This window comes from Amphiprion ocellaris, chromosome 11 (genome assembly GCF_022539595.1).
Source record: "Amphiprion ocellaris isolate individual 3 ecotype Okinawa chromosome 11, ASM2253959v1, whole genome shotgun sequence".
Taxonomy (NCBI): Eukaryota; Metazoa; Chordata; class Actinopteri; family Pomacentridae; genus Amphiprion; species Amphiprion ocellaris.
The window spans coordinates 13474507-13501075 of NC_072776.1; the positions used below are offsets into that span (position 1 = coordinate 13474507).

The 26569-nt window shown below is 39.2% G+C and overlaps 1 protein-coding gene across 4 annotated transcripts in view; it reads left to right on the top strand.

The window, feature by feature from the left end:
• LOC111568484 (dehydrogenase/reductase SDR family member on chromosome X-like) overlaps positions 1-26223 on the top strand; it is a 51908-nt gene extending 25685 nt beyond the window's left edge. For all 4 annotated transcript variants that reach the window (XM_023270155.3, XM_035948151.2, XM_035948149.2 and 1 more), the window contains 5 exons: positions 1977-2045; positions 15372-15473; positions 16317-16524; positions 18465-18672; positions 21462-26223. In XM_023270155.3, the coding sequence (XP_023125923.1) occupies positions 1977-2045; positions 15372-15473; positions 16317-16524; positions 18465-18672; positions 21462-21641 (767 nt within the window). In that variant the 3' untranslated portion in view covers positions 21642-26223. The remainder of the gene's footprint in view (positions 1-1976; positions 2046-15371; positions 15474-16316; positions 16525-18464; positions 18673-21461) is intronic.
• Positions 26224-26569: the final 346 nt, after the last annotated feature.

Genomic DNA, 26569 nt, shown 5'->3' on the forward strand with positions numbered 1-26569 from the left:
CTGTCTATCGATGTTTTTTTCATATTTTTTTACTTTCTGTTTCACATATCTTCATCTCTCTGACATAGTGACAGAGTTCATTTGTATGCAAATGTCCTCAGCAAATCGAAAGTCCATCCTGACTTGGTGACTGTATTTTTTCACAATACCATCTGCTTGTGTTACACATATGAAGATATCTTATGTTCTGTATCCAAGGTTAAAGTAACACAGATGGCTTTCAAAATGGTGCCTATTGAATGGAACTGAATGACAGGACATTAAGTTCCTTTATTCGTCCACACAGTTAGCATGAGTGAACACTGAAAACACAAGATTGTTATTGTATTCTTAAACCCCTGTTTTCTGTCCGACTGTTTTTATAGACTAATCTGACATGAGAAGATCAGTCCCTTCGCCGCCTTAAAATTGATCTGTAATGATTTTGTGCTGGTTAATGATTGTGATAAAACATTTATTATAGTGATCTTAGATGGCAGTACAAGACATGCATCTCTGTCTGTCTTACACTGCATGTTATTGTTTGCTCTACAGCAGCCTTTTCCTTATTCTGGCAGAATTCCATTTCAGATTTGTGACATGTTGAAGAGAAATGAAAACGCTGCTAGTTGTTGTGGCTTTTTCCTTGAAGTGCCTAGGTAGATAGATAGATAGATAGATAGATAGATAGATAGATAGATAGATAGATAGATAGATAGATAGATAGATAGATAGATAGATAGATAGATAGATAAAACCTTTACTGATCTCACAGGGGGGAAAGGGTGAAAATTTTCAAGAACTACTGTCAGAAAACGTGAGCCCCAGGTAGTTCTACTAGTTATACGTTGATTTAAAACTGGCATAGCAATGTTTTCCATTTCTTGTCAATACATTTATATTTGAGTTGTCACTAAGCACTGTACGAACGCTATATACACTCCGCCAAGGAATGTGGCGGAGTAATGTGGCAATCGGTGTTGGTTTTTCTGTGTGTTAGCAACATTACTCAAAAAGGGATTAACGAATTTAGATTAAATTTTCAGGGAAGATGAGAAATGACACAAGGACCAATTGATTAGATTTTGGTAGATAGTCTGGATCCACAGATTTGTTAAGGATTTCTGTGTCATTGTGTGATAGCAGCATGGCATCACTGTAACTATGACAACAAGTGAACGCTACATCAGCTGCCTGTTGACGATCACATGATTGCAGTCCTACTACAAATCAACCACTGTGGACTTATTGGGACTTATCAGTCGGAAATGATACAAGGAACATATTATTAAATTGTGAGGGTGTTTCCGAGTCCCATCAATTCCCGCCGCCCGCTACATACTTAGATCACACAATTCTGTATCTGTACATAATGTACACATGCATAACACACACCTGTGCTCAGTGCAAGGTCATTTTGTTTGTGTGTAGGTACATCTATATTAAGTGGCCACATTCTATGTTGCCATGATTTCTGATCATCAATAACTAATAAACAAATGCTGCATTTATTTAAAAAAAAAAAAAAAAAAAAAAAAAAAAAAAAAAAGCTGCATTTCTGGCAATGCCATATAGGGGAATGAACAGCCTTGGTGGAGTGCAGCGTTCTCTGAGTGTTTTTCTAGTTATATATTTTACCATCATCTAATCACTTTATTTTATCATATTATACGATAAATTTTATGATTTGTTGGTGTAATTCTTTTTTTTTATAATGTACATTCTTTGAAAACCAGTGTTGCAAAGACCCTTCATTGAAGTAGTGCCAGTATTTAACCAGAATCTTTGTTAACATCCCTAAATCTTCCTGAAGGGCTACATGACCATATCAAGAATTCTTTTCATTTGGAGAACCCTTCTTGGAAATGTGTTTTTATAAGATGAAAGAACACAGGGCTGACAAAAAAAGGGAAAACCTGTATTATTTTATAAAAGCCTCTAGGGGCTTGTCAGACATTGTATTCATCTGTGTGTATGTGTGTTTCCTTTTCTTTGAGGTGGGAGGGATGAGCAGGAGGGTCTTGCAGCCGTCAGAAGGATCTGTGAACAGTACAAAGAGGCCAAAGGTAACGTTGCAAACATAATAAACGCACATACACAGACACAAATGCTCCTGCACAAGAGTACTTGTTTTAGCATGCCAGTGTTTGAAGATAAAGGGCAGAACTGCAGCAGTCTGTCCCTCAGGCTTGTTTTAACAGTCTTTACCAAGCACACATATAATTGCACACTTGCTGGTATACAGACACACACACACATACACACAAACACACATATTGAGCTTCCTCGCTGGATATTCAATGTCAGGAGTGTTGTTGATGCACTATGAAAAAAAAACTGGACAAAGCTGACACCGCTCGAGAGGCAGGGTACACCTTGGGCAGGTTGCCAGTCCATCACAGACAACATTCACGGTCACATGCACAACACAATTTAACCTACATGCATGCATTTTGAACTGTGGGAGGAAGCCGATGCACCCGAAGGAAACGAACTCTACACAGACACTGTGCAGCTGGCCAGCAGGTTCAAACCCAGAATCCCTTTAAATAGAAATAAGAGAGGAAGGGACAGCATGTAGAGGGACAGAGGAAAACATGACAAATGGATCAAAACAAGAAAATAAAGGGGGATAAAGAAAGAGAAGATGGGAAAATAAAGAAGGTACAGAGGAGGTGATGGGAATGAGAGGGGACAAATGATGGCAGAGATTTATCACTCCATCGACTAAAGCTTACAGTGTTCTGTGTAACTCCAGTGTTGAGAAATTGATTCGACTGACCTTCACAGCACCATAAATTCCACCATAGTGTCATGACTAAAAAGCCTCATAAGTTATTCTTTTCTGTGCCAAATGGCCTTGAGTTTTTAGCACCTTGTAAGGTGTGTCAGTTTCTGTTTACCTCAGGGAATGTTCAGAGATTTGTGCTCACGTGTATCCAGATTTAAACTGACGACTGTCAGTTTAATGAAATTTGGGTTCTCGTCACTTTTTATGTTTTTATGTTAGGAAATATACATTTTATACACAGCTGTACTAATGCATACTCTCACTTTATGATTTTAAAAAGAAAAATCTTAATGTCAATTAATCCTTTCCAAAAAAAAACCCACACAAACATTGAATTGATCTGACTGAAAGGTTCCAATACCTGACTTGTTATTGTTGAAAGCTATTAAAATCACATTCGTTCAGCCATACAAATGCACTGGATGTTTCTTTCCATTTAAAAAAAAAAAGAAAAATATACACCCTGTAGTTTATTAATAAACAGCGAACAAACAGAAAAATATCAGCAATCTACAGAGATTTAAAAGGCACCCAGCGGCACTGTAGAGCTGGCTATGTCAGAAATCACTGTATGTAAAGTAGAGTATGTAAATTACATGCTCAGTGCAACACACAGAGATGCAGCTTCGACAAAACAGAAACTGCCTCTTACTTACGATATTGAGTGATAGCTACTTTTCCCATTTACAAATAATCAAGCATGTGCACACTGCAGCGGATTAGCAAACTCAATGGCACAATACCATGATAGCCTAATTACTGACATTTTCAGTGTTTAGAAATGAAGCAGTTTACTGGTGACTAGTAAAACTGGTGTTTAAAGGTGTATTTGTATTCAACACTCATCTTTGCATTCCTGAAACTCTTCATTTTTATCCCACACCATCTTGGAGATACATCTGTCAGCCCCGGCTAGCAGTAAGAAACAGCAGCTGGTAGCAATGATAATGTCAACACAGACCGCACAAAGTTATCTTTACAGGTGGTGAGAAATGAGCAGTGTGAATCTGAATGAGTCCACGAATAGCATGGACTGAAACAAAAAACTCCGCTCTAACACACGTAACATTAACATAAAAGTAGTGAATGAAATATCTACTGTCTAACTCCTGCAAGGTGTAAGTCTTTGTAGTTATTATAGCTGTAACATAACCATGTATGTAAGTCCTGCTGTTTCCGCAGAATATACCAGACACCGGATGTATACATATTAACACAGATCAGCCACAACATTGTGATCACTGACAGGTGAAGTGAATAACATCGATCATCTTGTTATAACGCAGTGTTCTGCTAGGAAACCTTGAGTCCTGGCAATCAAGTGGATGTTTGACATGTACCACCCACCTGAACATTGCAAGTCAAGCAACCCCCCAAACTCCCATAGCAACAGCAGTCCTTGATGCCGATTGCCACCCTCAGCAGGACAATGCACCCCGACACACCACAAAAACTGCTCAGGAGTGGCCCAGGGAACACGACAGAGCTAAGCTGTTCACCTGGGTTCCACACTCCCCAGATCCAAATCTTAATGAGCATCTGTAGGATGTGTCAGGACAAGCCTGATCTATTTAGGTCCCACCCTGCGACCCACAGAACCCACAGAGGTCCTGTGCCCATGCCTCATGCCTCAGAGGAGTTTTAGCAGCATAGAGGGGACCAACACAATATTAGGAAAATGGTCATAATGTTATGCCTGATCGGTATATATATTTGTGTGTATATAAGCATAGCAATAACACATTTTCGCTTCAAAGGCACCAGACTTGGCTCCTATACCTCCCGAATTCATGCAAGAGTTGTGATCACTGAACCTGACAAATGTTTGATAAATTGCCTGTGCACTTTCTCACCCCCAAATAAGCGTTTATTCCTCCTGTTTCAGAGCAAAATGGAATGATAAATATTTTACACCCTTTTACAATTTGTGCACAAAAACTCCTCCACTTGTTGATTGTCTTATAAGCTCCCAGTGATTGTGATTCTCATGGATGCCGCTGTTGAGCTTGCTTACAGTCAGTGCTGTGTTTGCCTTGAGAGGAGGCAGTAAACTGTGTTCTTTTTCATGGTTTCATTTTAGAAATGATAAATGAGCTAACATCAGTAGGATAGTAGATATACTTATGCTTATTCAGTAACATATAGTTGTTTGTTCAATATGTTCAATATTTCATGATAGAAATACATGCTTTTTCTGATGTTAACTTTGACCAAAATAACTAGTCACACATAAAAGTTGTTTATTTTTTGATTTTCAGTGAAACCTTCATTTGAGTTTTCTCCCCTCTACCATTACTTGCACGACTAGTTATTATAATTTGTTATTTCTGTACTTTGGTTTTGGTGTTCATTTTCTCCTCCAAAACACACTGACTTCTTCTGTTGTAATTGGAAACAGTTTTATCGCAAGACGAAGGTTTTCATTTCATTAACTAAAGCTGCAATTTTTGCTCTGCTTAATTAGAAAGTGAAAAAAGTAAAGACCCGGTAATTACAGATGACTTCCTTGACTTGTGTGAATGTTTTGTTCACAAAATGAGTTGCTGCACAAAGTCAAAGAGAAGCTTTAATAGGAAATTCCATGAGACAACATATGTTTACAGTCAAGTGACAAAGTCCCCCATTGGCAGTAGTACAGGAATCAGGTAACCTTGTTTTAGGGCAGCTAATTCTGTGTAGGTCAGCAAACATTCAACTTCAATGTAAAAGATTTCCATTTCCAACCAACCATCAGTACTGTTTTTTGTTCTTTTTCAGACATGGTCTTTTCATGATATTGACCAGCTGTGCAACTATGATGACTACTATTCTCTAACTTTAACAGGATATTTGTTTTAACCCAATGCACGGTCTGTCCCCAAACCTAACCAACTTGCTATTGTACCTAAATCCAACCAATTCTTAAACATTGCATGTTACACCAGAAAACAGATTTATTTTTCTGCTGTTATTTGCAACAGTTTTTGAAGGTACAGACAAATTATGTCGTCCTGTTGATTGGGACATCAGATCAGAAAACACTGGTATTTGTTGTTGTGGAGGACATGGACAAACAACATATTTTATCGACCAAAACTAACATTGTAGTTGTTTTTCGGAATACACGTCCAGGAAATCAAAATCCAGTGAAGAAAACAGCAAACATCAGATGCCAGCACACCTACTCTGACTGCATATTTTAATATGTTGGAAGTTTCTTATTGGGGACTATAGATTATGTACATTATTAAATGTAGCGCCACCACTTGACAAGCAAGCACTGCTTTATCTTGCTTGGCCTTGCCGTGGAGAGCAGCAGAAGGCTGGCTGACTGGGTCCCTGCTTGTGTGTAAATGGCTGTCAGGTACGGAGACAGCGGCCATGTAGCTGGTGTCATTGAAGTCGATTTCCCTGGATGGGGCCGTGGTGGAATTGATTACTTCTTTTGTAATTGGCAGGCACTGAGGCATAGGGGACAAGGGGGTGTCTGTAGCCAGATGCTTGTGCACTGAATGACAATGTGTTGATATGTGTGTATTTGAGTGTGTTTGAATGAGACAGTAATGGATTCTCATTAGTATGTGAGGCAGGAGCTTTAAACATCTCTGTCCAAATGCCCTTTGGCATCCTTCCCAGTGTTTGTACATTTGTCTGTTATGAGAAATGGGAGAGAGCTCATAATATACACATCGGCTACAGAGATGGTTCTTAAACCGAGGACTTGGGTGGACAATTGTAGAGGTCCCTTGGGGGATTTCAAGGTGCCACTAGTGACAAAGAATTTCATTGTGCTAAAAAGTAATATATTTTGTAAAATAGAAAAAGAACTTCATTGGAGCCACTTTGAACACTTACAGGAAATTTATATTTCATCATTTTTCAACCTGAATCTTATTGTCACAGTTAAACTGCAATTTAACATAGCATTTGTCTTTAGGTTAAACCTGATGTAACCACTGAAATTATTCCTTTGATTAGTTATGGGAGCTAACTGCATAAGGATCTACATGATCAACCACCTGCCTAATATGGTGTATGTTCCCCTCAGACAGTGGACATCTGGTGGTCTCCTGTGGTGTCTGACACCGGGATGTTGCCACTGGTGCTGCGTCTGTGGATCCCGCCTGTTCCGGGGCATCCCATGTATGGTTAATTGGATTGGGAACTGGGGAGTTTGGTGGTCAGGTCAAAATTTAAGGCTCATCATTGTTTTCCTGGAGCCATTCCTGAGCAGCTTTTGTGGTGTGGTGGGTGGTAGGTGTGATAGTGACATGAATGCCAGGATGCAAGGTTTTCTGAAAGAAAGAAAAACATTGCATTGCAACAAGACAATCAAGGTCAAACACTTTACTTGTCTTTGGTTTTAATATTGTGGCTGATCATTTTGAGAATGCTTATTCACTCTCTTGCTGAGATTTAGATGAGATTATCAGTACCACTTCTGTATCTGTCCTTTAAATATAAATGCACTGCTAGTAGCCAGTCAGCTTAACTCTGTCATGTTATCACCATGGCAGGCAAACAGCAGGAATCCAGGAAGTCTGCTCCTGGCTATGAAATTGTCCCTCACATAACCCCATGTGAAACAGTCACTTGTGTTAATTAGAAAGATTTAGAAGCTCTGCTGGGAAGATTTTGTTGCCTTTGGATTGAGGACCGCTAGCTTTTTTTATTGTTTTTATTTTTTAAAATCTAAATCTTACCAGAAACGTACTAAACTATTGCTTTAGTTTGTTGTTTTAATGAGGTTATTTGATGGTGAACGTAACCTTGAACATATAATCAACACTGATGTATTTAAGGTAAAGGAAACTTGATCTAGAATTTTTTCCCCCCTGTATTTATACATAATTATACAAGGGATTGTCAACCTTTTTCACTCCGTTAATCTCTTGGAGGGAAGAAATTCCTAACTGTTACACTACAGAACAGCTTATTTTTGTTACGTGAATGCTTTTAAAAATGTCTCTATAACATTCTATTTTACCTCTTTTTTTCATTTGCAATTACAAAAGCCTACCTGGACCATGTGAGATGTGTGTACCAGTCAAATTTCATGGCATCAGAGACCTGCTGGAAATATTATCTTTAGTGTTCGGTGGCAGGAGAAGCCGTGCCACTGCTCTTCTGATTTACCAGTAAGGCCACTTGAAGCTGTCGCAGCCGGGGCAGAAGGAGCAGGCTCCCAGTCAGTGCTCAAATCAGAGAGGTATGAGCTGAAGTGCTGTCTCAGAGCAGTGGTGTGAGAGGTGGCTGTTTCTCTGCAGACAGGGTGTTCGTGTGAAGGAGAAAGCAACAGTTTTCAACTTCTAAGTTCTTCTGCTCAAAGCATAACCTCATAAAATTCAGCATCAGCTGGTCATGTGAGTTTTCTCCAGCGTACCTTTTAGTTTTTACAATTTTTTGAGCCACCAAATACGGTACATTGTGTGCTTTTTCTGAACTTTTTGCACAAGTGTATTTATTGCCCTGCTGTTGGAAAAGTCTTTGGAATAAAATGCATGCTGGGTGTTGTGTTGTCAAACGGCACTTCAGCTTGGTTTGTTTCTTGGCTTTGCTTGCGACCGTAGATAGATCACACATTACGATTGTTGCTCTCAACAAAGCTAAACACAGTATATCTATTGTCATAATTTATTAATTTTGCTAATTTGGGCTTTGTGTCATTTGATGATGATAGCTTTGAACTGAATAATTTTTGAGAGTCAGCAGCATCCAACATTGCTTGTAAGTCAACAGTTCCCTAATTGACTGGTATTCATTTATTGACATCAGTCACAGTAATATATCAGAATTTCCTTGGGTTCCCAGCTAGCGTAATGGAATAAGGACAACAGCATATTGAAAGAGGTGTTTATATGTACAAATGCCATTTGTGTGGGCCAGTACAGTTTTTACATTATGAATTGATTTCCTAAAATTATTTTGCAGACCCACTTGACATTGTCTTTGATCCCTGGGTGTCTGGCTATCAAACTTGTAGAACTTGTAGTTATTATATATTTGGAGTATTGAATTATTTTCACTATATGTGTGGTGTTTTGGATATTTTCATGTTGTGCAATTCTGGGTGGATGTCTATATGATACACTGTGTGTCTATTTTTATATGTAAATGCGTGAAGGTCCATGTGGTTAGTGGTTTGATCCATTAGGTGTCATGTAGCAGCACATTGCCTGATCTAAAAAAGGTATTGTCCCTAGAAAACCTTGAGTACAATCCTGTGAAATTATGCTTATGACTTTAGACTGGGTGCTAGTCAATGATGCTCAGAGCATTTTGCTTTAAATTACGAACATGCGCACGCGTACACACATGCACTTAGAGGGTATTTCTGTATGTTTGCCACAGGCAGCGCTGTCTGTCCACTAACTTTAGTCACGGTGCACTTGAAAGTAACACATTGTGCCTCAAACCATAGGCCTAGATTAACAGTGTGAAGCAAGGCAACCTGTGTGTCCATGTGTGTGTGTGTCTGCTTAACACACATTAAATGTTATCACAGTTTAGGTAACCCAGCTGCTCCCTTCTTACAAAAATAGTTGTTGTTCTACTTGAGCTCTTTGACTCCAAACACAGTTTAAGTGGTTTGTGCTTCAGTGATGTTTGTGTGATAATGAGCGTAACAGTGAGAGCAGCATTTATGGCAAGCTGTGTATTTTCAAGTGATGTTGTTCCAACATGTGTTTTGGGGGTTAATTTGTGTTATTTCTGTGTTATTTTTGTAAGACAACATTACAATATTCACACATTTGGATTTATAGCTGTCTTGACTTGGAGACTATCATCCCATTAACACTACAAGCAGGAGTTGACTGGGGCTTCAGCCAGCCTCCTGTCTCCTACACCAGCTGAATGAAAATGTCTGCGGAGAAGCTAAGACTGGCACGCTGCCCAGACCGAAAATTCTTGGATTTCACTGCGTTGTTTATCAGACAGCTCAAAGTGAAACTATTTATATTTCTTTGTCTGGATCTCCTAAGAGGTGGTTTCAGAGGGGATAGTTCATTCATCCTTTTGTATTTTTACTCTTTATGCAGACAGTATTGTTGACAGGTAGAGTGAGTGAGAAAAGGAAATTTGTGACTTGTTTTATTTAGAGTAATAAACAATAATAAAACTCGGGTCAGAATGCAATTCAGAATCAAACCTTTTATCCCGAGGTATTTACTGTCACCTTTAAAGCATGTGAGTAATGCAAGATCTCTAGCCTGTTGGCAAGCAGAAGAGAAATTTAATGTGTTTACCAGCGATGCATTTTAATATCAGATTTAGGTGTAATCCAGCTTAATCATATCCACTGTAGTCACAATCGGGACACAAGATGCATATTAAAGCCAGGTGGAAAGAGGGGATTTGTGGTAAGAGAAGCAAGCAATCCTTCTGTCATTTTTTTTCCTGTATTGCTCTTTTAAAACTGTTTTGCAAAGAAACACCAAATAGAGCGAAAGAAGAATATGCTATAATACGAAAGCCAGAACGTGAACCCTTATACTGCGTGTTACGACTAATGAGGCAGGGGCATTAGTTCACTTATTGTACATATTAATTAACTGCTATTCAGGATGTAGACTGTGCTTGTAGTTGTTCAGATATTCCAGGCAGGCCATGCTGAAAGTGTAGCTCTGCAGCAGAGCATGTAAGAGTGAATTTTTAATGGACATTTCTGCTGCAGAAGCCTAGCTGGAAAAAAAGCTACTGTTCATTTGTATCTCTAGAAATTCTAATCATGAGAGGAACAAGCTAGTTGAATCAGGATTACTGTAGGGGGAAAAAAATCGCTCTTCATTTTAAATATTTTCTGATCAAACAGTCTGACATTATTTATGTAGAACAAGGGCACAAGATGTTCCAGTTCACTTTCTGAATTGTTGTCCCCGTTGCAAGATTTAGCACACACAGATTTAAATGAGCAAATGTTCACTGACTTTCTATTGCTTTAAAGGCTAAAAGGTCATATAGTGCACACACTATAAAAATACAGAATGAATTTAGTGAAATTGTGTCCACTTGTCTTAACTGAACAAACAGTACTAGTCTTATGTGTATAGTTTATTTGGCTCAATATTGAGTTTTGTTATGTCAAGTTAAAGTTAGGAGAGCTGACTATAGATTACACTGATGTGGCAGTAAACCGTTTTTTATCACTATTAGTGTTCAGCCTTTCAGACACAATTGTGTAACATTTTATTGACTGCTTTTTCATCCACGTGGGACACTACTGGTTGAGAAACAAAGACAGTGCCGTTTGTAGCAGACCACGTAAAAAAGGGGAAAATGAAGGTGATGGTTCAGACGCTCTGAAGCAAAGCTAGAAATCGCCACTCTTCCATGAAACCATCCTTTGACTTTTGCTCCCCTCAAGACTTCACGATTCAGAAATGTGACATAGGGCATTCAAGTGTCTGTGGAAGTAGCAACAAAAGCACACTCCCAAGAGTCTGTTGTTTTCTAGGAAATAGAAGTGGAGAGAAGTGGTATAGGCAAACAATCACAAGAGTGCTCTTTGTTTGTAGATACAGCATGTTAAAAAATATCTTCATCTTTTTCCTGAAATAAGAATTTTCAAACTGCAGACATTTGAAATATTCTAGCAGGCAAAGTACAGGGGTAAATAATACAATCACAGCTGTATTTAATTTTATTAAATATGTGTGTTTTTCCTGCAGTGACACGGGAGAATGTCAAAAAGTCTTGTTTTATATTATTTTCTGTGACTTGTTTTGGTTTTCTCACCTTGAACAGTTCACGCTGTCTGAGATTTAATGTATTCTATCAAATCTGAAGTCAGTATAAAAAGTACTTGTCAAAACCATATTTCTTTGAGACTTTTTTATCGCAGTTTTTGTGCACTAACTTTTGCAAGACTTGCACTGAGTGCTTTTCCACTCACCACCATGTTTTTATTTGACAGGAGTCAACCACAACTTAATAATGAGACACTTTTCAAAACTTTTTGACCATCTCAGTGTATGGCCAGATCTTTTATCAATTTAGATAACTGTGGCCCAACCTGTTTGGCTTGTGACCCCTCACAAAGAAGAAGTATCTAATTGGGATCTCTCAGCGCAGGTTTTAGATGTCTATGAAGTTATTAGCAAGTCCAGTCGAGTGCCTCCCTTAAACTTTTTACTCTTTCATTTCATATAACAGTATATTTCTGAAATGCATTAGATATTTAAGGGAAATAATACGTATTTTCCATCTTCACCCATTATTCCTTCATCAACCTCTCATGTACTAGTTTGAGATCCAATGCTTGAGAGTATGGTGTTATTGTACAGAGTACATAAGTAGTAGTAACATTGTTTTTAGACCTTGTGAAATAGAAATTAAAAGGCTACTATGAAACCTGGCATAGATTTACAAACGATGATTATGTTTTTAAGTAAGATTTTAGTAAATTCATCCAAGAGAAAACAGTAGATAAAGGGAAATAATATCAAAGTTTGAAATGGAAAATTACATTAAAAAGACAGTTAAAACTGTTAAATTATGCAAATTTGTAAAATGTAGACTCAAATTGTATTTGCATTAAATACCGTAAATACTCTCTCTCTCTTTTTATTACCACTCCTAATGCAACGCTTCTGACCACTTTCATAATACATTAACTCAAAACGTATTAAGAATAATTTAAGTTAAAGTTAATTTGCAGTCCTTCCACATTTCTTCCATCAAATTGGAAAAGTCAAAGTGATACTATGAATGGATTCAGTGATCTTTAACAACATGCGTGTGTTTCCAGAGGCATTTCCTTTTGTCAGTTGCAAGAAAGAAAAACACAAACACCGTGTTCAGCAACTGAGTCCAGGAGGCTGAGCTTTATAGAAGATCCCGGGATCCGGGCCCACGCCTGATCGATGGCATTTCACTCTCAGTGGGCTTTCTAGATATGACTGGCTTTTCTGAAAGGGCTCGCCCTCAAAGGGACCTATTCAAGAGGGCAGGAGAGGGCTGACAGGCATGACACACAGGCACATACTCACATGTACCTGTGCATGTGTTTTCAGGCTAATGCACACATACGCACACATTTGCTTGCTGGCACATACACAGTCCGAATGCACCTGCACACAAACTGTGACAAATTTGTACTTCCAGTCATTCACATGCGCACACTTAATCCCACTGGATCTTTCTTTGCCTTTCTTTCCCTCACACACACACACACACACAGGCAGCAGGAGGTGAGTAGCATGGCTTGGAGATAAGGCTGCTATCAGACCTTCATCAGGGACAGCTGCACTCTCATCCGTCTAAGCAGCCTTTTTCTCTATCAGTTCCATCAACTCTCCTTCTTCTGCTCCCTCCCAATCCTCCCCTGTCTTTGTCCATTATATTTGACCCTCTACACGCTTACAGGAGTTATAGGGAGGGAAAAAAATGTAATTAATATATTATCTTGGTGTTGGAAAGACATTGTCGCCGTTTAAAATGGGGATGTACTTGTGTGACAGCAGCTGATAATCTCAAAAAAGATTTGCTAAATACTGATAAAGTAATTCAAAACCCCACAGGAACCAGGATATTTACGTATTCAAGCAGGGCTCGTGATCAATTTGCCTTGTAGTTTGAAGGTTTGATTTGGATTAAGGCCTATAATTTGACAGTGCTGTTTTAAAAAAAAAAAAAAAAAAAAAAGCAAGTGCATAATCCTGAGGCTTCATACAGCTTGAGGCAAACTTGTCAGAACAGATGACCTCCTAGTTCCTCATTTCAAATTCTCATTTTGATCATAGACTTAGTACTCTGTCTAATACTGTGATGTATAGAATATTCCTCCTGCCACATTTCCAATATGAAAGCAGAAAAACAGAAGAAATAACAATGCCATCTTTGTATAGTACAATGTTCAAAAAACATTTTGTGTTTTCTATTTTTGTATATTTGTTTTATTTTTTTATTTGTGTTGTTTCCACCCTGCCAATCTAAAAAAAACAGTGCAAAAACACGTGAACCCTTACGAGGATTGCATATTAGGACACAAATTATGATTTATATTTGTGTTTCTTTGAACGAGTCTGAAGGGGAGCTTTAAATGTGTGCTTGATTGTTGTATTTGTAATGTTGGTCTAATAGACTGAGGGTAAAATTGTGCATCTCAGGCTGAAGTTCAGCGTCCTTACCAGTTGATGGTTCATGTAAAAGATGTGAAAAAATTTCTTGTATTGCAATCCAGTGCTACATTTAGGGTATTTGTTATATAAGCAATACTGAGTTAGATTTAGGTTTTGTTGTCATTATCAGACATGATAAAAGACCTAAAGCACCACGACAGACCAGTGTAGTTACTGTTCCAAAGCAATGATATGATTTACTAATAGAAGTATGCTGTAATGCTTTTGACTGACCAGAGTAAGTGAGTAAAAGAGAGCATAATACCCACATTTGCAACAGGATCAACTTAATATCATTACATTCTTCAAGTCGTAGTAGTCCTATAGGAGTTTTCGAACTGAAGAAGCCTCTTGGATGAGAATTGAGAACCTAAATTAGAAGTCCAGTTGTTTTTTACTGAAGCTAATATGATTTTACTAGGAACAAAGTATTCTCTCTAAATTTAAGAAACACCCCTAAATATTTAAATGAAGTGGAAGTAGTTCATTTGCTACAGAAAGTAGTTTAGTATAGAAGGATAATGTGGTACAGCTTCTCTTTTCATTGTAATGCTGTCAATACAAGCTTTAGTTCAGCACCCTAGTAGCTTATTGGTATACCACATCACTAATGTCCACAGTTTGTCCATACACCTAACTGGCCGGACCTTTGTTGGGTTTTACATCCCCATCACTCTCCTGGCACTTTCTCTCTGACTGTTACTGTCAATACAGATTTAAATGCCGAAAAATAGATTTAAAAATCAGTGGCAGGTGGATTTCACATTACTCAAAATGTTGATTTCTCAAATGCATCCAGATTTAAATTGGAATCTGATCTGAAATATGCATGTGGATAATGCCAACAACGTCCCAGTTAACTGTAGCATAATGAAAACTACAGAACAGATGTCTGTTTGTGAACACATGAGGATATGATGCCAGTTTGATAGAAGAAATAGAGATACCTTTGTGTTTAGAGCCACAGAGCAGGCTAACCTCAAGCTTAGGTGCCATTTATAACATATGCATACATATATATACTGTACATTTACATATATACTGTGTCTAACTATATATAGCTCTTTATAGTTGCAGAGTAAGCGTCTTTACAAGATATCTGCATCTGTTGAATTTTTAAGTATGTTAGCGTTCAGCATCTCCAAAGTCATTTCTCTGCATGTGCACACACACTTGCACTAAAGCACACAGAGTCACTGTCACGCTCTGATGACACCAGCTCCTGGGCATTGATCTCTTACCTGTATCTTATCATACATTAGACCTGATATAACAATGTTTTAAGCTTTGTTGGAGCTCAGGGAGAAGCATTAGGTTTGATATAATGTGTTGGAGCCACAGAGGCATAATGCTGCCGGTATTGTAGTGTAAGAACCCACCGAGCCTGCTCTAAGAGATGATTAATACACTCTTTGATGTCTTACCAGCAAAATTGCTAGTAGGAATAATCCGTTTACAATGGTTCTGATGTGTGTGCCACTGTGTGTGTGTGTCCATTCCAGTGGAGTTCAAGAAATTGGACCTAGCCTCTTTGCAGTCTGTCCGTCAGTTCGCCCAGAGCTTCAAGGAGCGGGACCTGCCTCTAAACATTCTGGTTAATAATGGTGAGTAGTTGGAAATGTCATGTTCTGGAAATGTGCATGCAATGTACTGTATATGTAAAGTACTCAGTGGGAAAAGTGCAAATCCTTGACACAGCAGTGTAATTTAGATGCTGTCACCTGACTGAATTTAACAGGATTAAAAGCCTTAAACTCAGCCGCAGACCCGCTAAGGAATCTTATACATACACAGACATATTGAGCTCAAACACTACTTCATTGAAACCAGCTGTCATGTTCCAGATGTGTCCAGTAGAACTTTAAAATGGATGTTAATTAACACTATTAGTGGTAAAAGACGGAGGATATTCTTGGTCTTGGTGCACTGTGAGCGGATCACAAATGTGATCTGTCTTTTTTTAATGTGCTGCGAGGAAATAATTGTGGTCTACAGAGGATTTGTGCTGCCCTTCTCATATTAATATCCTGTGTATCGCTGCAGCTCAACTAAAATAGAAGCAACATGTAGATGTCCCAAAAAGAACACACATCATGAACTAGGGACATAATTATTAGTCTTTAGTATTTAGCCATTATATACTTTATTATTTTATATGTTTGTTTCTTCTGTGTTACATCTAATCAGAACTGATATTTGTGATAATTTATTATACACAGTATTTGGATAATAGTCACACTTCAAACACTTAAATGTGTTTTTGCGTGCATGAATTGTTTCTCTTAATGTGTGTGTGTGTGTGTGTGTGTGTGTGTGTGTGTGTGTGTGTGTGTGTGTGTGTGTGTGTGTGTGTGTGTGTGTGTGTGTGTGTGTGTGTGTGTGTGTGTGTGTGTGTGTGTGTGTGTGTGTGTGTGTGTGTGTGTGTGTGTGTGTGTGTGTGTGTCAAGCGGGTGTAATGCTGGTTCCTGAGGGTCGCACTGAGGATGGATTTGAGCAGCACTTCGGTATAAACTACCTGGGCCACTTCCTGTTGACCTGGCTGCTCCTGGATACACTAAAGGATTCTGGGAAGTGTGGTCATGTCTCCCGTGTGGTCAGTGTCTCATCCTCAGCCCACCGCATCGGAGAGATCCGACTAAATGACCTAAATAGCTGGTAGGTACAGACACACGCAGATATTCAGGAATGTTTTCAACAAATAAATAATGATAATGATACACAAAAACATAAGCAAACTGGGGCTTCGTGATAGCTTGGTAGTTAGCACCTTCCAGCTAGAAGAGCCCTCTGATAGACTGGCGACCTGTCCAGGGTGTCCCCTGCCTTCACCCTGAGTCAGCTGGAATAGACTCCAGCCCCTTGTGGCCCTACAGAGGATGAAGCGCTGTATAGATGATGGATGGATAAACAAACTGCTTGCAAGGGATGAAAACCATCATTTCATGTAACAGCTTTGGGAAGAGGCAAGAAGAAGAGTGGCCATTAATTCTTACCCTTGTGCTTAAATGTAATGCTTGCTGGCTTGTAACCATTTGCTATTCTAAAAACGTTTAGCACTCACAACCATATCTATTGATGTATTACTTTGTCGACCATTTACAAAAAGAACTCTGTTGAAGGAACACGGCCTTACTCCTTTAATGTGATTCATCTTTCCAAAGAACATTTCAGGCCCCAACTTATCACACTCACTTGCCTTCTCTGTTTTGCTGTCATCAACAAATGTCTCCGTTTCTATTTCCGTTAGCTGGCAACTGTTGGTTCCAGCTGGCTCAATGTTGTCCTGACTCTCAGCACTGCTGTCAAAAAGTATTAGCAGCCTAAATATCCTCATTACATTGTTTCATCGCCATGGTGGTGGGTTATGGCCTGAGTCCTTAAACTCTCAGAACTTGTTATAAATTCTTAAGTAGTCTACAGTATCTCAATTCATTTCAAAAATCTGTCAGTCCAATAAGCTGCCGTGGCTGTAATGATGCCCTCTAGGATATCTGGAAGAGGAAAAATCAAACAAAGCACTTTCTTTAGTTCTTCTATCATCCTGTTGTCACACTGCTTCCAAACTACAGGTATAAAACCAGGTTGTTGCTACATTTAGCATTACCATAATGACAGATTGCAACAGAAAATGGGGACAGTGAAAGTTCTTAAACATCTTACTTACGTAAATTTCAATCAGTTTATATTAGAAAGGTTAGATTGTTTATCCTTTCAACAGGAGCGCTTGTATTATGTTCTGTTTGTGTCTGTGATCATCATTTAGATGGAGGCACGTTAGTCTGCATGAAGTAACTGTCGACCTGCTTTTAGGGCATGAAACTACATTACAGAAAAGTCACTGTAATGTCATTGAACAACGCTCAGAACTTTGTCAGAATTGTTGGAGTACGACTAATTTGGCATCTACTTCAATAAAGGAATTCTGATAAATTAATCTTAGCTCGTTGCTTCTGTTCCACCTGATTTTTCATCCTTTATTCAGTTTATTATCAACACAGCCAGTGCTGACACAAAGCTGTCTGTGCTGTGACTAGATATGAACCATGACACAAATCCAAAACACCTCTTAGAACTGCTTTTTTGTGTAAACACATCTGTTTTACATTAGAGAGTAACAGCAGAAGCAACAGTTTAGACCTTCAGCAAGAAGGATGGAACATAATGGGTGTTGCATTGTTGTATTTGGTTTTGTTATTTATTTGCTGTCTGTGTTTGAAGTTTTACATTTTACACTTGTATCATCTTTAGCTGAAGTAAATTAATGGAACATTATTATTCTCAATTGGATATTAAGTACTCTAGTTGCAAAGATTTACATTTAAACAGAACGAGCTTATTTGATATCAGCATAATATTAAAGAGTCTGCATCTGTGTATGATTAAAACAACAGTCAACAGATATGTAAACAACTTTATTGGCTATCAAGTGATATAGAAATTATTAACAAACAACAGGTTTAGCAACAGCTGTTTGGAACGAACTGAACAAAACTGAGTTGTTTACCAGCTTTTTAACCCTATTGTATTTAAACTGGCACATTTATCGTTTTTCTGTCAAACCTTGACATTCTGATGTGTTTTCTCTCTCTCTTCAGCCAGCATTATTCAGCCCACACTGCTTATTGTCACAGTAAGCTGGCACAGCTGTTATTCAGTTCCCACCTCCACCAGGAGATGCAGAGTGGAGGTTTCCCAGTGAGTTCATGTGCTGTGGATCCTGGAATGGTGGATACATCTCTGTATCGCCACCTCTGGACACCTCTCCGTCTGGCACAAAGTGTCATCGCTGGCCTGCTTTTCAGGGTAAAACACCTCTCTCACCCTGATCTACTTTGTGCACACCAAATCTGATTTATGTCATTCAAGGACACAGCAAAGCAGGTCTGATATGAACTGCCGTTACGCAGCCTGCATTAGTGTAAACTTGATAATTACAGTAAATTGAATTGTACAGAAATCCCCTGTGATGTACAATGCAACTCAAACAGAAATAACATTTGGTAGCAAGTGAATGTAAATGTAAAGTGATTTATTTACAGGAGAATGATCACATGATTTTTTTCTCCAATTTTTAGTCTTGATTGAATTATTTAAATGATTTAGCAAATAGTTTAAGGACACAAAGATATAACCTTGCTTATTTTAAATGTGCCCTCGACCCTAAAACTTCAGTTAATTCAGATAATTCTGCTGTTGTCCTTGTATAGTTCTTAATTAAGTGACTGAAATTTTATTGTCTAGATAAAAATACAGGATCTAAGTGTGTTTTCTTAAGGCCTGTGAAAGATTTGTATCTCTATATTTTATGTAGAATAATAAATAACAGATCTAGTAAACAGAATAGTTTTCTTTTTATGACATTGCAGTAGAACAATTAAAAATCTGCTAGCTGCTTTGTTTGACATTTATAACACAGTAACTTTGCAGTCTACATGGTTTGTCTTCCTAGAAAGAAACTGCTACTGTTACGTCCATTTTTCCTCAAGATTCCACAATGACCAGAAACTACAAACTTAACTGCGGTCACTGTTAAGGATTTTATTATAAAATGAAACACTGACACTCACGCATGTGCACACACACACACATTATACATTAAAAATCCAGCCAGGCTGTTCACTTTGTGTTACATTTTAAAAGCTTCCTTGCATAGCTGACGGCGCTGACCGCAGGCTGCTGTTAATGTTCCTGGGATTTAATGGAAGGAGACATGTGAGCATGTTTGAGCCCAAAACTGCGATTGTCACAGGCATTTGCCTGTGAGCATAACCTTTGGGATGGTTCTGCCCCACATCCACCAACACATTAATCACACAAACTCGTGCATGTAATCATTAACACGCACACGCTCCTACACACCAACAGATAAACTGTAATGCTCGCATGTTACAACACCTTTTTATCTCGAGCGCATTTAGGTGCATGCAGAGACAAGGGTTAGAAGACAAACAGAAAGAGAGAGCGATTCAGCCTAAATCACGATGCAGTGTAAGCACAGTCGAGGATAAGCATAAATTTCTATCTACAATATACTGTACTGTATATTGATGCTTTGTATCAGCAGTCATGATGCTCCTTTAGAATTGCTTACTATATATTTGACCGGTATATAGAGATATCCATTATATACGATGATTTTTGACAGAAAACTAAGTAGATGCAAGCACTCTGTATTCTGATGCTTTAAAAAAGTCAAGGAAACCAACTGCATTTTTTGGCAACACAGCATGATCAGTATTCAGAGTAAGTAATAACTTGTTAAAAAAAAAAAAAAAAAAAAAGGAGCTTCCTTGCAAGCAAAGAAGTGGAGTCAGAAACAACAGTGAAAGGTGGCAGCCTATTTCCATGGAGACAGGTGTTTTTTTTTTTCCCATCGCAAAATGCATTCTAGGAAGGGTTTTTTTGCGCATTGAAGCACCTCCATGTGGGAACAGACATTTAAACTACAGACTAATGAATAATGAAGAAGTTATGTTTTCCAGTATCATTGCTTGAGCTGAGGAGCCCTTCAGGCAGAAGAGTTATTCATTCAAAAGAATAATTAAAATTAATGTTTTAAAATTTTTGAAGTACTATATCACACACACACACACACACACACACACACACACACACACACACACACACACACACACACACACACACACACACACAAACACGCTGTTTCAGACAAGTTTGCAAGTGTATTGTTTAGAGGTCGACCGATATATCGGCTGGCCGATATTTTGGGCCGATATATGGACTTTTTTCAATATCGGCCATCGGCCGATATTTACAAATAAAAGCCCGATTTGTGATCAGGCACCCGTACGGGCAGCTGCCGCGACTGCTTTTCCCTTAGAAGGACCCCCGGCACTCAGAGAGCGGAGCATGAGCGGAGCGAGTGAGCCAGGCAACAACAAGCCTCGCTCCACACCTGCTTATTTGGTAAAAAAAAAAAAAAAAAAAAAACAGGTAAGAGATTTGTTTCTTGGTAAGAGAGAAAATGCAGTGTATTTAATTTGTAATATATACATGTATATACTTTTAGTGTTTAAACTGCCTTTTGTAATCGATGTGCTTTAAAAAAAAAAAAAGGATATCGGCCTTAAAAATCGGCTTCTACAATCGGCTTTAGATATCGGCCATCGGCTGAAAATTTTTTTAAAAATCTGTATCGGCATCGGCCTTTGAAAATCCCATCTCAGTCGACCTCTAGTATTGTTGATGCTCGCAGGATGTGACCCCCCTCTCCGCTCTGAAACCTGCTCCTGGTCTCACAGCTGACACCGAGATCATTCTTAAAGCGCATCAACACAAATGCTCACACGTTGTTGTGTATGTAGACAGACACACACGCACACACAAACAGGCACTTACCCTGAGCCTCCTTTGCACTGATGTTAACATACAGTGACATCAGCCCTACTCTTGCATTCATGCACACAATGCGCACGTACAAACACACACGCGCTCAGACACATTGTTTTTGTAGTGGTAACTTGTTGTTGATGTTGTCATCCTGCAGTCATTCAAATTCCTTTTGATGTACTTTTGATATGCAAAAACTTTTAAAAAATTTTGACGTCCTTGTGTGTGCTTGTTTTCTGAAGACTCCTGCAGAGGGCGCTGCCACAGTGCTGTCAGCTGCTCTGTCACCGGTCCTGGAGGGGGATTGTGGAGGAGGCTACTGGGCCAATGGGCACAGGGATGTGACTACATTACTGACCTTTGACCCCCAGTTGCAGCTGAGCCTATGGGAAATCAGCCTCCAGTTGCTGGGCCTGCAGTAGCTTGGGACTAAAGGATGTCCAACAGGACTAAACCCATTTGAAAACATCTAAAAAAAAGACCCTAATCTCGGGCCCACCAGCCACCTTCTCCCTTTTTTTCTTTTTTCTCCGTCCATACCTCACATCAAGGCGTTGGTAGCAATTTATGTTGAGAGGGTCACAGTCCATCGCTGGACTGTGATTGGTTGTTTGTAGAGTGAAAACCTCCTTTTTGTTCCAGACCTGCCAAAGAAGGGCTACAGGGGATGGAAGACGTTTTTTTTTTTTTTTTCTTTTTTCACTGTGAACAAGCAAACATATATGCACACAACCTAGGGTTACAATGATATGTAATTTTGCTGTCATAGATACTAGGTAGTTACTGCCATTTAGTCGTGAGTCAGACATCAGTTAGTGTTGACCATCTTTGATGAAGCCGATTCCCTGTTCATAGCAAACCTAAGATGTCCAAACAGTGAATTTGGCGTGCTCCAAAACTCTGCAATAACACATGCCTCACTCTGCCTTAATATCACTAGGCTGGCTTTCAGTAAAGTATTTCATTGTCCACAATGAGCTCAATGCTGCTTCAGAGGCTTTTCAATAATAAAATACTAGACAAACAGTAAAACCTGTTTTGGGAATAGCTTAATCCAAATGCCGAATTTTGGCATAATATATCGGCTGCAAAATAACATGTTGGTCAAACCCTAGCATACTGACACATTCACACACCATGACAATGATCTGATCTAACCCGCCTCACTGCGGCGGGGGAATGTGTTGTCATCAGTTTGCTTTGACACATCACAGTGAATTCTCAGATCGTCTTGCCATCCCGCCTGTTTTACTGGGAGCACTTTCTTTTTTTTGTTTTTTGGGTACATTCCTGTGCTTTTACTGCTGAATCCTTGTGTTATATGCTGGTAGTAGCTGTATGATGAGCTCTTTTCAAGAAGGTGAATTCAGTTGTACTCATGCAGATGCTGAGAAAACATAATCAACTCCTCTTTCCTCTCTCTCTACCACACAACAACACAATAGACGTTCCTATGGACTGAGGATTTGGGGGGAAGACACTGAAAACGGAGGAGATGCTATATAACAGTGGGCCTAAATTTGGAATAATTCCCCTCGATCTGGGACTGATGAAAGACTTGGTTTTGTTGTTGGGAATTTTCCTGCTGTTGTCGTTCTCTGAACCCAGAATTTCCAAATGTTTCTGGTTGCTTTTGTGTGCTCAGAAACAAAAAAGGATGGGGAACCAACCTCCACTTCATTCTGTCACCGTTTTCCTTTGTGATCTGTGTTAATCGCTTTTACTGTGTCTGTGAAATGTGTGTGTGTTTTATGCACACGAGATAAGAATTAACTCATGTATAGACCCAATTCATGCTGATGGGTAGCACAACAATTGCCAGTCCTGAAGGAACAGTGACGAGAACGAAAGAGAGAGCGAGGGGAAGCACTTTTTTCATCATTTAAACTGTGATTGGTTCCACATTGCTGCTGCTACTGCAGCTTCCTCATTTGGCGCTGCTCCCAGTGCATTGTGGGATTGAGATTTCCCAGTGGTGAGAATCAAACTCCATCTGCTGAGCTGACACACACACTCAGAAACACTGGGAGCAGTACATCCAGGCACAGGCTTATCCAAACAAGCACACTGCAAACAAACATGTCTGTCTCTCATGCAGGAATATACTCACACACACACACACACACACACACACACACACACACACACGTACAAATACAAATACACACTGCACCATAATGCCATCTTCACTGTGATTAACGCATTTTAGCTGTTAGGATGAAAAGTTGTATCTGAAATGACAAGTTTTGGCTAAAATCTTTAACCACAAGTCATTGCTGTATGTGTATGTCGCTGCTTTGAATACTGCCACTGAGCATCCTGCATTCATTATTATCTGCCGTATGTGAAGCAATAGTATCACTGTGGTAGCTAATTCAGCCAGTGGCACAGTCACACATTCAGAATAGGAGCAGAACCCAAGAGTATGAAAGTGTACAAAGGAAAACTATACCAGCTTCAAGTTACCCATATATGAGGAATTAAAATTTTCTGTCTGCATGTATAGAAGTGTTTAATGAAGACATTATCAGTGTACAAGTTTTTCAAGCAGGTTGAAATGTGTCTTCAGGTTCTTTAGGGTAACTAAAGGTTAGTCTGAACCTGCTTATCCCTCATAAAAGAGAAAATCACAGAGACAAAAAATAACATTGTGTCTGGCCTGTCCTTGGCAACTTGTAAATTGACCTAAAGTAGGTTAGGAGAGTTGAGTCTTGGCTTGTTGTTCTGATCTATGTCATGTGTTTACCAGTGATAAATCACCTTAACCCATGTACCTGGTAAACACGATATGAGTTGAGATAGATGGCCTCAATGCCTCATTGAACAATTGACCAGCACATAATAGACTGTGAGATACTCAGTGTGGACAGCGTCCTGCAATACAGAGCTGTGTTACTTGGCTAAATGTTAAAGATGCCTTTGAAATGGGACATTATGATGAAGGAGGATCCATCTTTAGATTAATGCTGCTTTCATGTCATATGGATGTATGATAGCCACAAGGAACGTTCACAGAACATGGAAGCGTTCACATCACCAGACAGTTTCTCACGAGTATTACAATTACTAACAATATGCCGCTATAGTCATTCAATTTGGGATTGATAAATATTAATTTTGAACAATACACTTTGGGTAAGATTAAGGAGATGAGTCAAATATAGTAATAATGCACTTTTTTTTAATGTAGCACCTTACAAAATTAGAGTTGCAAAGTGCTTTGCGAAAAAGAGCCACCTGAAAATTTTACAATATGACAAATGACAATAAGTCATTAAAATGACCTGGAGCCAATCTGTCTAGGTGGAATTCTAAAAACCTGACAACAATAATTTTCTGATCTATATACTGAGTTGTAGAGAAAAAAAAAAGTTTCCTAATTATAATTGCTGTGTTACTTGAATGTTGATGTGAACTGCTTGTCCTGGTCACTCCCTGATATTTCACACAACTCTGATTTGACTTGAAGGCACCGCAACTCCAGGAAAACACTTCCCAGCAGCTTAAATCGGTCCTTTTACTTTCTAGAATTACTTCTAAGCAAATTGTCAGTACCTCAGACAGTAGGCTCTGAATAAAATGGAACATCTAACATTGAAATTTAAAACAAACACCTCTTTAGTGTTTTCTCGATTAGCAGTTGCCTCTAAATGCCAGCAATATTCCTCAGTGTTTGAGTGTTTTCTCCTCTCCGTGTTGTCGGACTTGGAAACAGTTTATTGCCTCAGTGCTTTCTTGTTTGACTGTGTGGTTCCCTTAGGCTACTATAAGGTACCGACTAAATGTCAACCAACAAAACCCCAGTCCCACTGAAACAAACGCGCTTGCTTCCCTTCTTCACACAAATGAAAACACCAGCTTACTACTCAGCAGTGCTCATTTACAGAGTACAAGGCTACAGTGCGACGACAAACATTCTGTCAAATCGTGTTTCTCTCTGTCCAGCTGCTGCCGTAGTTGTATTCAAACCCGAGAGAGGGAGAATCGGAGAATGTCGCAGTCTTTCCTTTCTGAGCACAAGGCTTTCCAAAGACGAGTTGGAGGAGGTGTGTGAGGGTCTGCCTTCTTGTTGTGTCAGCGCGCAGAAAGCGGCTGCTAAATTATCAATGATTACCTGGTTATATATTTAGCGTCCTCCTGAAGCGCTCTGTGCAGACGGGGCGACGTGGGGGGAAAGTTTCCGAACTTGAAGTGCAAATATAGAAAAAGAGCAAAAACAGCTCAAGTAAGTGTCTGTGATATTGTCTGTATGTGATTTACTTGTATATGATCATTTCAGAGCGTTGGAGGAGACCACTGGAGATGTGTGTAGACTGAAAATGCTCTAATAGCCATTTCTCTGACTGACCTGGGATTACATTTATATTAAATGTTCCAGTCCCAAGTTCTGCAGTTCCTAAATGTGTATATGTATATGAAGAGATAATATAAAGATGTATACGGGGGGGAACCAGATGAACTGAGTCCTTACTCTGGTACTATTCCAGTTAAAAGAAAACGCATTCATTTTTCTGTCTTCTCTTATTTAAAGCATACGCCCCTGACCTTTAACTCGAGTCCCTGGAGGCCACACACACACACACAGGTTCAATCCATTGTAAACATTCAGTCCATCTGGGCCCCTGAGGATTTATCAAACGTGCAAGATGTTTTATTTTTACTCATTATTTTGTTGTTGTTGAGATACACATCTTATTGCTTTTGCCGTGCCTAAGAAGAAAATCTCCCTCATACGTGTGTAACTGTGAATTTTTTCATGTAGAATTGAACTTGTAGAAACTGTGATACCGTCTTGTCCTGTGCGTTGCCGTAAGTTTTTTCTCTCTTTGCAGCGGTGGGAGGTGGCGAGTGTAAACGTGTGAGCGAGCGAGCGAGTGTGCGTGAGCGTGCGTCTAGATAAGGGAGTCGATGTCCATGTTTTTTTGTCAATGGTTGTGACATTCCAGCAGCAGCCACCACCTTTTCTATTATCCAAAGCCTCTCAATAAACATATCATTGTGCCACTTGCTCTCCGTCCTTTTCCTGCTGTGTGCGAGTGAGAAACTGTCACTTGTCGGTGTGATGAGCTCAGCATGAGACGGCGAGCCTCAAGCGCAGTCTGAACTTTGAGACGTTCTCAGATCCATCAGTGAAACGTATACACACACGCTTGCACATAGTCGTGTTTCTATCGCTGCAAAGGACTCTGCATCGGGATGGAAACCCTAACTATGACCTACTTGCTTAATCTTAACCGTTACGCTGACATTTATCCCACTGACTGCAGACCCCAGATTTGTACTTCAAAGGTGCTTTATTCTATGACATGACCGGCCATTTAATTTATTCACACTAACTTCATCTTGCTTT